The sequence below is a fragment of the Equus asinus genome, chromosome 9 (assembly GCF_041296235.1).
Source record: "Equus asinus isolate D_3611 breed Donkey chromosome 9, EquAss-T2T_v2, whole genome shotgun sequence".
Classification (NCBI taxonomy): Eukaryota; Metazoa; Chordata; class Mammalia; order Perissodactyla; family Equidae; genus Equus; species Equus asinus.
Window position 1 is genome coordinate 31,126,906 of NC_091798.1, and position 12,981 is coordinate 31,139,886.

General features: G+C 48.9%; 1 protein-coding gene across 7 annotated transcripts in view; it reads right to left on the reverse strand.

Moving 5' to 3' along the window:
• ABLIM3 (actin binding LIM protein family member 3) overlaps positions 1 to 8,247 on the reverse strand; it is a 109,761-nt gene extending 101,514 nt beyond the window's left edge. The window contains exons 1-2 of one of the 7 annotated variants that reach the window (XM_070517216.1): positions 8,040 to 8,247; positions 7,556 to 7,655 (exon numbers count right to left, since the gene is read on the reverse strand). In XM_070517216.1, the coding sequence (XP_070373317.1) occupies positions 7,556 to 7,568 (13 nt within the window). In that variant the 5' untranslated portion in view covers positions 7,569 to 7,655; positions 8,040 to 8,247. Of the gene's footprint in view, positions 1 to 7,555; positions 7,983 to 8,039 lie in introns of those variants that run through there. The other 6 variants (XM_070517220.1, XM_070517219.1, XM_070517221.1 and 3 more) reach the window with 6 other exon arrangements.
• Positions 8,248 to 12,981: the final 4,734 nt, after the last annotated feature.

Consider the following 12,981-nt stretch of genomic DNA (forward strand, 5'->3'; position numbering starts at 1 on the left):
TTAAGCTGTCCTCGTGCAATGTAACAGGAAGTGGTGGCCACTGTGGCACACTGGTGACCCATACATGCCCCACTGATGGCAGCAATCCTGCTGACTGTTGTCATGTAGGAGAATAGGGCAAGGATGCAACAGCTTCCAGTTTGTTTGTTTTTTTAAAGAGAAGCCAGAAATCTCAATTTTGATTTATCACCTTCCCAATGCTGGCAGATAATCCAAATTCATTGAAAACCTGGTGTATGCTCCATCACACCGCACACCAGCTGGTCCATTCTGCCAAGCCTGTATGATCCACAAAGGCAAGGCCCATGTTTGTTATCTCTGAGCCTCCAGCATGAGACACATGCTGATGTGTCTCCAGCATCATGCCGGACACAGAGTTGGTGGTCAGTAAATATCTGTTGAGTGAACAAATGAACAATCCAATTCTTATTCCCCAGGTAGGACATTCCCAGGAACCAGGCCAACTGAAAACCAATATCACGACTGTAAATTCCGTTATGCTATTGAAATGCTACAGTTGCGTGTAATGATCTGAAGCGGGGGTTGGGTGGGGTGGGTGTTTTCCGCAGACAGATTGATGGTGGAATACTAAGTCACTCTGGTCCTCCTTTCTGGGGACCTCCTCTATGTGCACTCTTCCCTTCAGGTTCTCAGGGAGAGGCTCTGCCCCACCAGCCAGACATGGTAAAATTAGGGTTTAAACATCAAGACTAGGCAGATAACCTTCGTGACACTGGTGTTTAATAATCAACTGTCAGCACCCTACACCAGCCCTGGGGAGCGGCTGATATCAGGGGAAATCAATCCAAGGGAAGTCTTCTCCTTGAGGAGTCAATTATTTAACAAACACTGTTATGGATTGAATTGTGTTCCCTCAAACTCATATGCTGGAGTCCTAACCCCCAGTACCCCAGAAGGCGACCTTGTTTGGAGAGAGGGTCTCTACAGAGGTAATCAAGTTAGAATGAGGGCATTAGGGTGGGCCCTAATCCAGAAGGACGGGTGTCCTTGTCAAAAGGGGAAATTTGGACACAGAGACACACACGGAGGGAAGATGACGTGAAGACACAGGGAGAAGATGGCCATCCACAACCAAGGAGGGCGCCCTTCAACAGATCCTTGCCTCATGGCTCCCAGAAGGAACCAACCCTGCCAATACCTTGGTTTTGGACTTTGAGCTTCCAGAACTGTGAAACAATCCATTTCTGCTGTTTAAGCCACCCAGTTTGTGGTACTTTGTTATGGCAGCTCTAGCAAATGGATATACACTATTATTATTCATTTTATAAACCCTTGCTATACGCCAGGCATTGTTTTAAGCAGTTCAGAAGTATTAACTTATTTATTCTTTATAACAACTCTATGCGAGAAGCACTATCATTATATCCTCTGTGATTATAATTCAACACGAGGAACTAAGGGACAGAGAAGGTAAGTGACTTGCCCGAGGACACACAGCAAGTAAAGGGCAGGGTAGTAATCTGAATCCACCTGCCTAGTTCCAGTCTGTGCCCTTAAGAACCATGGAAGAACAATTTAACTGGTGAAATACCCCCAAAGTAAAAAGTGCTTACACACTTCTGGTTGTTTTCTGTTCTTTGACAATGGTATCTGGCTTGCGTTGGGTATTAGCCAGCTGTTGACCATTCACCACAGCAGATGTTATCTCAGCAAGATAAAGCTTTTGCCAGATAGGAACGTTGGAGTTCAGAATTGATATCACTTCCTTTATGCAACACAAGTGCTCTTGAAACAACATTTAGATTTTCAGAGATATGTTATATTCATTTTGGATGGTTTTACAATTGTTCCTTATTTTTCTAACCCCCCTTTAGCCTCAGGTAATCATTTGTTAACAACTGCTTCATTCATTTGGGAAGGGCTGTTTAAAAAAAAACCTCTATCCTTATAAACTATACAATCATCTCTACTTTTTATCTGTTTCGCAAATTTAGTATTTCTTTAGAAGGCATCTGACCGTGTTTGTGTTTGCAATGCATCCTTTTCTCAAGGAATTCTTAGAGTTCCTGACCTGGGCGATGACGTCAGCAGAGGGTGGTCATCATTCTCCCTGTGTTGGGGGGTCCTCAATTCTGAACCCCTTGCCTCTCCAGATCTACGCTGCTCCCTTCTCTACCCTGCACTGTATCCTGGGTGGCTGACCACGATGGGCCTGTCAACTGCCTTCCTAGCCCTCTGGCTCCTGGCTGGACTGGGCCAATGGGGAACATGGCAGGAGATGCAAGGGAGGGCGGAGAGCGAGCTCAGTCTATTTACTCCCCTGGTTCCTTCCTTTGGGTCTTGCCATGGGCTGGCTGCCTTCCTGGAGTCAGGCACCACAGCTCCTCTCAGGCAGTCCTTACCCTACAGCTCTTTGGGTCTCTGGGTTCCTTTTTTTTGCCCCTGGGGACAGGTGTGGTAAGAGTGGTAACAGCTACTGTCACTAGCCTCCTAATACTGGGCCATCCTTGCTTCTCCCGTTTGTTCCTCCACGCCCTTCTCACAAATCTGTGAAGACTCCTGTTTAACTCCCCTCAACTTGCCCATCTGTCCCCTGCCAGGATCCTACTGACAGACTCCTCTCCTTCTTCACCCTAGAACTCAGTTGGGTGGTAGATCACTCAGACTTCATTTTCTAAAGGATCCTTTCCTTATTTCTATTCTTGCAACCACTGAGGCCCTCAGACCTTTTCTGAACTGGGCTAATTGTCTCTCCTAGGAACCTTGGATCCTAACTTCCTGTCTTCGACCCATAGCACACACAACAGCAGGTTAATAATCTTCCTGAAGGCTTCCTGAAAGCTATGGCTTTCCTATGTACAGAACCCAGGGCTGGCTACCACGCCAGTAAAACAGGCTAATTTTCAACCAGAGGGTTTGGCTCTTATGATACCATCATTCCAGAACTTTATTCTACTCAATGGCCAACTCAACTTCAGATTCAACTGCATTCCCTAAGACCCTGTGTCAGTGAGTTTCTCATGCTCTTCCCTAATCCTCACAACAATCCTGCACACTGGAATTATTGCTCACATTCTAGTCACGATAAAATTCAGGCTCAGAGACACGATCTATCTTGTCCGAGATCACAGATAGAGTACACGATAGACCTTGCACTTGAACTCGGGAATCCATACGCCAAAGCTCAGGTTCTTACTGCTCCAGTATGGTGTCTGCTTATCCCATGACACCTTTGTGGGGGTTATATAACCCCCTCAGTACTCTCTTCAACAAAACAAAGTCTTCTCCAAAAAAGTAACTTGTTGGCATGTCAATCCATGACAGAGACCAAGGAAGGGGTCAGAGGGCAGGAAGAAGGTGATGAAATGAGGGAGGGTGGCCATTGGCACCATTGTATGTGGTATGCATAATGCTTCCCAGCCTCGAGGAGGAGCCAGGCTGGGTTCTGTGCCTAGGAAAGCCATAGCTTTCAGGAGCTCTGGGAATTCTGACCCAAGTGAGGAGCACAGGATTTTATGACACACAGAACTGACTGGTGCTCAGGGCCTCTGGCACTCTGGGACCAACTCAGTCTCCCCTGGCTTTGGATGCAGGGACCTGGCAGCTCCTGGGGCCAACATGGGCCTGGGAGACACTGACAGGGAATAACCAGAGGTATACAGATGCCCAAGAATATGCACATTAGGTGGTGGTGCCCTCATGGCTCTGGGGACTGTGTGAGAGCGAGGGATCTGGGGTCAGCTCCTTTCTTGCTCTGTAGTTCAGAAAAATGGGCTGCAATCACACGGTAAGTGTGTGATGGGAGAGACAAGGCTCTGAAGGAACAGGGCCAAGGTGCACGGACAGCATACATCAGGGAGATGTTAGCTGGGCTGGGAGGCCGGTAGGGCTTCTGCAGCTCTGGGGGGCGAGGAGGCCAGCCTGGGTGAAGGGGGAGTGGGCAGAAGGGCTGGTGCTGGAGGGAGAGGTCTTTCCAGGAGGAAGGGACAGCACATGCAGAGTTGGCAGGTGCAGGCCCTTAGAGAGAATGGAAGGAACTGAACCTGACGGGAACATGGAGAGTGGTGCAGTGTGGATGAGACGGGTCTGTGAGCAAGGCCGAGGCCAGGCCACATGGGAGCCTACAGGCCTCGCTGAAGGGTTTGCTTTCGCATCTTAAGAGCAATGGGATCTACGTCTTAAGCAGAGAGTGATGCAGAGGGTGGATGGGGGAGAACGGAAGAGGTTGGAGTGGATACAGAGGGCTGCCTCAGCAGGTCAGGAGACAAATGACAGATAGAGTCCTTGAAATTAGGTTGGGTACATGCAGAGGGCAGGAAAGGCTGGCTAGGAGACCCACCCCACAGAGGCCAAGGTGGGAATGACTGAGGTGCTTCCCTTCCCTTCGCCCAGAGGCACGCACCGTCTCATGATCAGCCCGGGTTTCCTGAGCCCTGAGGGCTCTGCTTGTGCCACTGTGTCCTGTTCCGTCCACAAGGAACCCTCCTTCCCCTCCCTTATTGGCTCCGAGGGCCAGACCCCACCTGTTGCATTCTGCCACGTCTGTACTACCACCTCTCTCCCTCATCTCCAAAATTACCCCTTCTCTCAAATTCCGGCTGTGTGGCATACTAACGCTCAGCTAGACTTGAGAAGAAAGGATTCTGATGAAACTAAAATGCACACTGAGGAGTTGCTGACTGAGCACTCCCCTTTTTGCCATCTGAGACATGTGCTTCTTATTAATAAAAACAATCTACATATGTTCACAAAGCATTTTCATACAATCCTGTGTAACCCTCAAAATCACAGTTCTGGCATTCCTCTCAATTTACGACGAACGTGTGACTTTCAAGAGGTTGAGTGACCTGCTCACTGATGTCATAAAGTCAACAATGACAAAAGCCACAACGACCACTGCTGGTGATGACAGCCTGACCATCATCGTGACACGATGTCGGCTGTGTCCCAGGTACCACACTCCATAGTGCACTCAGCACATTAACATGGATCTCCGTTCCACGCTGAGGGAGGTCTCAGTATTCCTATTTTGCAGATGAGACAACCATGCAGAAGAGCATCCACCTAACACAAGAAAAAAGGAGGACTAGCACCCAGACCTCCCGTTTCCAGGGCCTGACCCTATCAGTTCTTACACGCTGTCCTAGGACCTCTTCTCCAGATGATGTGATTAGGAACTTACTAATGAGCTCACGCTTTTGCCCCCACCTCAATGGTGACATTTGAACCACGGATTAGGAATGGAACGCACTGTCAGAAACATCCAGTACCTTTCATAATCCAACAATTAACTGCATGACTTGAAGACGCTAGTGAACATCAGCCACAGGGTTTCACCTATAATACTGGACTAATAACATCCACCTCACAGGTTGGGTGTGACAGTTTGGGGAGATCATGCAGGTGAAACGCTTAGCACAGTGGCTGGTGGAGAGTGGGGATCCAGCAAACGGAAGAGAAAGAAAAACTGAGTAAGAGTTTCTCTTAGGGTCAATTTCAGGCATGAGGATTAAGTTAAGAATTTCACATCCCAAAGGGGAGAACATTTTTGCTTACATCAGGTCATGCTAGGGACCTCCTGCCAACGCCCTGTCCCTCTGACCTTAGGATCCCGTCACTCCTTCACTTGAGTGAGGTCTGACTGCTACTCTCTCTCGTTTGCAGACTCTCAGGGTTGGGAGGAGCCTCAGTGACAGCTCAGCCCAAGCCTGAGCTTCAGTCTCCCCACTGTGTCCCCAGGCAGTTCTTTGGAGAAGCACTTCCTCTTATGGGAACTCAGGGGCCCCCAAGGCTGCCCAAGTCATTCCACTCTGTTTATTTTCCACTGCTCCTGGAAAGCAAATGCACTCTCCTTACTTAGGAAAAGTATATGAAGCTGGAATGGCATTTTTGTCAGTCCGCATCTTGTGCAGTAATCAACTCTATTTGTCATTCCTTTAAAAAAAAATAAAAAAGTGAAATCTCCGTTTCCTTCTTTCAGGAATACTCAGTGTTTCTAACAGGACAAGAGTTCCTTGGGATCCCAGAGAGGGAAAAGGGCAGAGCCAACTGCTTGTTACCTTAGTTCTTAGTTCCTTGAAAAATAGATGAGCCATCTTTCTCTTCTGTCATTTAGTGAGAAAGGACTCCTATCAAGACATTTTTTCCCCAGAGACAGTGAGGCGTGACAGGCACTTCACATCTTTACTTGTCTGAAAGCACACAGATGTAAACATGTGGCTCGCCAGGTGACTGGGTCTACGGAATTTTGCTCTTTTCTTGAGCCTGGTGTGAAGCCAGACTGTCAAAATCAAAAGGCAAAATTCTTTGGCTGCAAGAGGGAGAGGAGTCTAGCCACACTTGCTTGCTTCGCTTCGCTATGTAATACACAAAGGAAGACAGCAGAGAGATGAGTCATACAAATACATAGTAAATAAATATATTTCATTTCCGTCTCAGTGGCTTTCGCTTTGTTTTCCTCCCCTCCATGCTAACAGCCTTGAAATGGAGGCACAGTGAGGACACAGTGGGTTTGGTCTGGACACAACCTCAGAAGGTACTGATTTTTCTGGCCTTGCTGCTCAGCTCTGGCTTTTTCAGAAGAAACTTGCAGATGCTTAGATTAGAAGGGTCTCTAATTCAACCCTTCTCATTTTACAGATGAACAATCTGGGATCCAGACAGAGACTGATGACAAAGTCATAGACCTGGAGAAGTGAATGTTCCTAGGGGTCCTCCAGTTCCACAACCTCATCTGCTGCTGGGATGACCCAGACAAACTAATGACCAGGAAGCACGAAGCGGGACTTGAACCCAGACCTCCCCTCCACGTGGCACCGAGACCACGTGCCCCAGCAGGTGCCCATGGTCAAACGGACTATATTGAAGAGAAGTGGACTGGACCGCCTTGTATTTCTGATTCCATGTCTCAGCAGCTGAGGCTCAGCCCAGCAGCAAAATGTCTGGTCTTGGCTCTGCAAAGCAGTGTTGCCTCTGGCACGTCAGAGACCCTGACAGAAGGACTTGCCCTTTTCTCTCTAGTTCCAGGGATGGCTAAACAGCCTGTAGGTGCGTGGAGAAATCAGCCTCAGGCCAACGCGGTTGCAGGAGCACAGAAGCAGGATATTTCACAATCTCCAGATCCAAAGGTGGCTTCTGATGATTTGTTTATCAAACTGCTCGTTCCCATCCCACTGCCTGCCCTCACCCACCCACCCGGCAGCCAAGGGCCAGCCTCCCTGCTCCTCCCGGCTTCAGGACAAGCAGGGCCTTCTGTGGCTTTCCAGCTGTGTGCAGGGGAGCTCCCCTCGGAGCCCCCACAGTCAGACAATGGCCACACAACTGCTTCCTAGGCCTTCCAAGGCATTGCTAGAAGGAGACAAGCAGCCTCCCTTGCAGAGGCAAGTGGCGCTGCTGATAAAACTAGCAAAATTAGGAAAAGCTGGACCCATATCCCTCTGCTCGGGAGCACAGAAAAGACCAAGAAGGAGTCTGGGGGCCATGTGTCCACCCAGATGCCAGGCTTCCTTCCTCCTTCCAGGCAGCCCCAGCGCAGGCTCCTGTACCTCCCGCCCCCACCCTGTTCCCATAGCAAAGGAGAGAAGGACCCACTTACTGCTCGTGTTCATGATGATGCCTTTGCGCTGGGTCTTTCATTCAAAACGGAGGCCCCGGTGGCTTTTTAAATCTTCCGATCTTCCGACCTCACTCATCACCTGGGGGTGAAAAGGCCATCCAGTGCCAGCTCTGTATCCTCAGGTGCTCTCTCTCCCTCTGCTGTCCCCTGTCAGTCTGGGCTGTAGCCGCTGGCCTTGAAGGCGACCGGACTAACAGGCGCAGGTGAGAGCAGGAAGGAGGCGGAGGCAGAGAGGACACAGGCGCCCCGCTCCTCCTGGCCCTCGGACCCGAATCCCGGGCAGAAGCGGGGCTGGCAGCGCCTGCTCGCGCGCAGCCCGGACTATTGCAGCCCCGCGGCCCGGGCGCCCGAAGGGGGTGTGGACCACAGGGAGGCAGGGCGGGGGCCGCGCGGGGCGCCGGGCTCCGCGGGGCAGCGCGTCCCCGCCCGGCCTCCGCCAGCAGCGACCCGCCCCGGGACCCACCTCTCGGCCAGCGTTGGGAGCCAGAGGCCCCTGCCCGGGCCCCTGCGACCGGTTCATGAATCCTGGTCCTCGTCTGGGGTCTCGAATTCCGAGGCGAGCAAAGCGAAATAGGAGAGCTCGCCATCCATGACGCGGGCTCGCGGGGCGGCAGCGCGGGGGGCGCGGCTGCTCGCTGCTGCCACCTGCTGGGCGTGCCGGCGCGTGTCCAGGCCCCGCCCCGCCCCGCCCCGCCTGGGCTTCTCCCTGGGTCTTGGGGAGTGATGAGGGGCTGGAGGGGATCCTTGTGTCCTGGGGCCGAGGGGGTGCTTGAGCGCCTGTTTCCCCTCCCTCAGTACTGGGGTCTAAGGGCTAGACAAGGACGGGAAATAAAGTCATATTGGGAGGGGCTGTGAAGAAAGGATTGGTTTTGCAGAACACAAAGTTCCCTTCCAACTCTGCTTCCAACGAGCTCCGTGTGGTCTAGTCTTGACAGGTCGCTGCTGTCTCTGCTTCAACTTCCTCATGTGTAGGAGGTGGTGGCTGGACAAGTGGATGAGACGTTGGGGGATTCTCTCAGCCTCCTAACTTATGTCCGTATTTCCCCCTTTATGCCCCTTATCACCAATTCGTTTGTTAGAATTGTTTATCATCTCTCTTCCCTGCTAGACTGTTCGCTCCATGAAAGCGTGGGTCTTGTCAGCGGGGTTCACCACCGGCCCCCAATGCCTACAACAGTGCCTGGCTGTTCTATATACGTAGTAGATGTCAATAAATATTTGTGGATAGAATGCCCTAGGTCTTTCTGGATGTAAGACTGTGCAGCCCTTAGAGTAGATCTGGGAACCCCCACCTTGAAACACTTCCCCATCTGAGGCAAACAGCAGGTATGTGGCCTCACAGGCAACCTCACTGGTCCATCTAGTTTCTGGATGGCCAACTAACTCTTGGCCAAAAGTATTTTTTGTTGTTGCTGTAGTTAGTTCCTGCAGGTGTGTATTATAGAAACCTATATCCTGATGTTTTGGGTCATGATTAATTCAGTGGGGTGGGGTTCTTTACATTTCCCTGACTGCTTACCCTGTCACCTTCTGAACCTAATGCAGGATCACATAAGCATGACTTTTTTTAAAGATCGGCACCTGAGCTAACAACTGTTGCCAATCTTCTTCCTTTTTTTCTTTTCTGCTTTTTCTCCCCAAATCCCCTTAGTACATAGTTGTATATCTTAGTTGTGGGTCCTTCTAGTTGTGGCATGTGGGACGCCACCTTGACCTGGCCTAATGAGCAGTGCCATGTCCATGCCCAGGATCAGAACTGGCAAAACCCTGGGCCTCTGAAGTGGAGCAGGCAAACTTAACCACTCGGCCATGGGGCCAGCCCCAAAGCATGACTTTTGTGTCTGCCTTACACAGGGTAAAAAATATTGGTATGGCTCATGACCCCAAGATATGATGGCGATGAAAGAATCTTTGGATAAGTTGGAGGGCCGATGAATTTGAAACACATTTTGAAAGCTTATTGGGATTTGTTTCCAGTGGAGGGGGAATAACCCTGACCTCCTCAGAGTGGGTCTCAAAGTTTTGTTGGTAGAACAATCACCTGGAATATCTTCAAAAATGCAGATCCCCAGTCTTCTGCGTCCTTGCTCCGCATTTTAAACCAGCATCCCGGGTGATTCACAGACCACTCTTTGCTACCGCAAAGGCCAGAGGCCTGGAATAACTTTGAAAACATAGTAAGTGATTAAGAAATATTTAAATTATTCCAAAAGATCTCTTTAGAGACCTCCTACATTTTCGGGTGGGATTCCTTATTCAATTTCCAAGTTGCATGTCACTTGCTAGCTTCTCATGCATGGAAAAAGATATTTTTTTTTCTGGTAGAAAGTTAGGTAAACTAAATATGTAAAATTAACAGGACTGTTCAGTGAACATATTTAGTTGTCACTCAAAGCCTCGATGTTCAGGAATTTTCGGATTACAGGGCATAGTCAAATAAAAGCACAGTATTCATTCCTTAATTCTTTCACTCAGCAGTCGTTTCTGGAGTATCTACTTTGTGCTAGGCCCCATGCTGGCAGCCGCGGATAGAGTGGTGAAAAGGACAGACAAGGACCATGACCTCCTGGAGCATAGATCCTATTTGGGGAGAAGGTAGACAATAATTAACTAAGCAAAACATGAATTAGGTAATCCCAGTGGTGGCTTGGTTAAGAGCCCAAGAACTGTTTCCAGCCTGGCTGATTTTCAATACCAGCTCCATCACTTACTAGCTGCGTGACCCTGGGCAAAGTCCTCAGCCTCTAAGAGCCTCAAATTCTTCATCTGTAAAATGGATGTAGTAGGATACCTACCTCATGGATTGGTGTGTGTATTAAAATACTCACTGTAATGCATGGTGAATGAAGACGATGTATGCTAATTATTAGCATCACTTATACCTACCCTCAGAGACAGTCCTGGCATTTCCTACTTATGCAGACCTGTTGGGCTTTTCCATAGAATGGGAGCCATGAAAATATGCCTCAGAGTTTTCCAACTACAGGGAGCTTAATTGACCTGTTCTACTTGTCTAGGGTTCTTTTTAATAGTACCTCCCGCTGGATGCTGATGAATTCAGCCCTTTGAAGAGACCATGAAGACTTGGACTACTCTAAAAGCCCTAAGTAGCTTCTGTTGGGGAAAAATCTTCTTTTCCCTGCATAGTTATAAGGATAGGAAGAAAGGGTTAAAAGAAGCTAAAAAAGCTACCCCTGTGAGGATGTCCACAACAATCGGAGGCAGACGGGAAAGACGCAGGAGGAAGCTGGGGGTGGGATTCTCGAAGGAATCATCTGTGAAAGTCATCAGGAGAGCAGAATCTTGGCTCTGTCCTTGCAAGAGAATGGAGCTGAGAACCACGGAGCAGAGGGTCCCTTTGTTTGGAAGTTTGTTTTGAACTTTAAGACTCTAGAATGGAGATAAACAAGTCTCACTCGGAAACAGGCAAATGCTCCTGGGTGTTGGAAAACCAGGTGGCAAAACCATTGGGAGGCGAATTCCCCACCTCCTTCAACGGGAAAGAGGAAACCTTTGGGATCCAGCTTCACCCAGGCTGCTATGCCCGACTGCCCCCATTATGCTTCTCTTCTCCTCAAAGAGCCCCCATGTTTCCTGACTTCCTGTCTGTAACTGGGGTCATCTCTTTCTGTCCCCTGGCCCCATCCTACTTCTGTCCTCCACATCAGCCTGCCCCCTCCTCACCCCACTTGGGTGCTGCTCCTGTCCGTTCGTGAATACACTCTCATTTATCCTCATCTTGAATACAAAATCCTTCTTGCCCATGAGGCATGGGAATGGTGGGAAGAGGTGCTTGTGGTCCGATAGTTTCTACTTGCCATCCCCACTCTATTTCAGTATCCCACCAAGAGGAGTACTTTTATTTTTAGTTTTTAAAAATAATATGGGACAGGTGTACATGTGTTTGCAAGGAAAGATTTCATGGTACGTGATTAAATAAGAAAAGAAAATTGCAGAAAAGTAAGTATGTTCTTCTTTAGGATAATGTATATTTATGGGCATAAGTATTTATGAACATAATACATATAATACATAATATATAGAACATAAAGAATACACATATCATATAAAATAGTTAAATTATTTTTCTGCAAATGGGATCCCATATAGGTACTGTGTACACACACCTACAATACACAGAAAATGACCTGGAAGGACACAATCCTAATTACCTAGAATCAAGATAAACTTTTGGATCATGTAGGTTTAACAAAATTGCTTGAACAAGTACAAGATGTGAGAAATTTTGGCAGACACTTATTTGAAGAAGAATTAAGGTTTTTTAGTTCATTCTTCATTCACTCATTTATTCAACAGCTTCTAATTCAGTGTTTATTCCATGCCCAGCACTGTGCCTGGCAGAAACATAGAAGAGAAGAAGATACATAAATAAACACACAGACTTATGATTACCATCTGTAAAACTGGTGATGAGAAGGCAGAATAGCATTAAAAGAGGGATGTCTCCCACAACAGGTGACATTTGAACTGAGGCTGAATAAGAAGGTGCAGCCATTCTGAGTTGATGTAGAGTCGGGGTGGGGAAGGAGAGGGCACAGAGTTAAGTGACAAAAGAGAGATTCACAGGTCCTAGCAGAGGCAACACCGGCTGCCGGTGATGGATCTATTGGCTTCTTTGTACGAGAGCTGAGTAGGGTGCAGATGGTCAAGACCATGTCCAGGATTAATGGGCCTGGGATGGAAGTGGCTCTGCTGGGCTGGGAGGTCAGAGATCCTGCTCACAGTCCTGGTGCAGAAGGATGTGAAACCCAGGGGCAGTGGGATAAAAGACTCTGGATTAGAGTCCTGGCTCTACTCTGTGTGCCCTCAGGCAGGCGACTTAATCTCTCTAAGCCTTAGGTTCCTCACATGTAAAGCAGGGATCATAGCAACATCTACCTCTGGGAGTGTCAACAGCAAGGACAGATGTCCTGGCTCAGCACGGCATCAGGCATCTGGTCAGTGCTCAGGACGCTTTGGCTGTTATTCAACTTGGAACAACCTGGCTGACCTGCAAGGTGACCCTCTCTGGGCCTGAGTTTCCACGTTATAAATGGAGGATTGGACCAGATGAGTCTTGAGGTTCCTTTCACTCTAATGTTCTTGGCTCTCGACATTTAAGTGTCCTGTGGTTGGAGTTTGGCAGAACGTCTGACCACAGTCTAGGCTGGTGCAGGGAACTTTGATCCCCAGGAGCATCCCTCGTTTGTGCTGAGACCCTGGCCCTGAGCAGAGTGGATGTCCCACCAGGACCCAGTGCTGTGCATGGTGCTCCCTAACTCCACATCTGTGCCCCTCTTCTCCCTGGAAAACCCTGAAACCTAGATGGTATTGGCAGGACATGGGCCTGTTTTTCTGGCTGTAACAGCTTTGTGATGGGGCCACATTTTTCCTCTTGTTCCTCA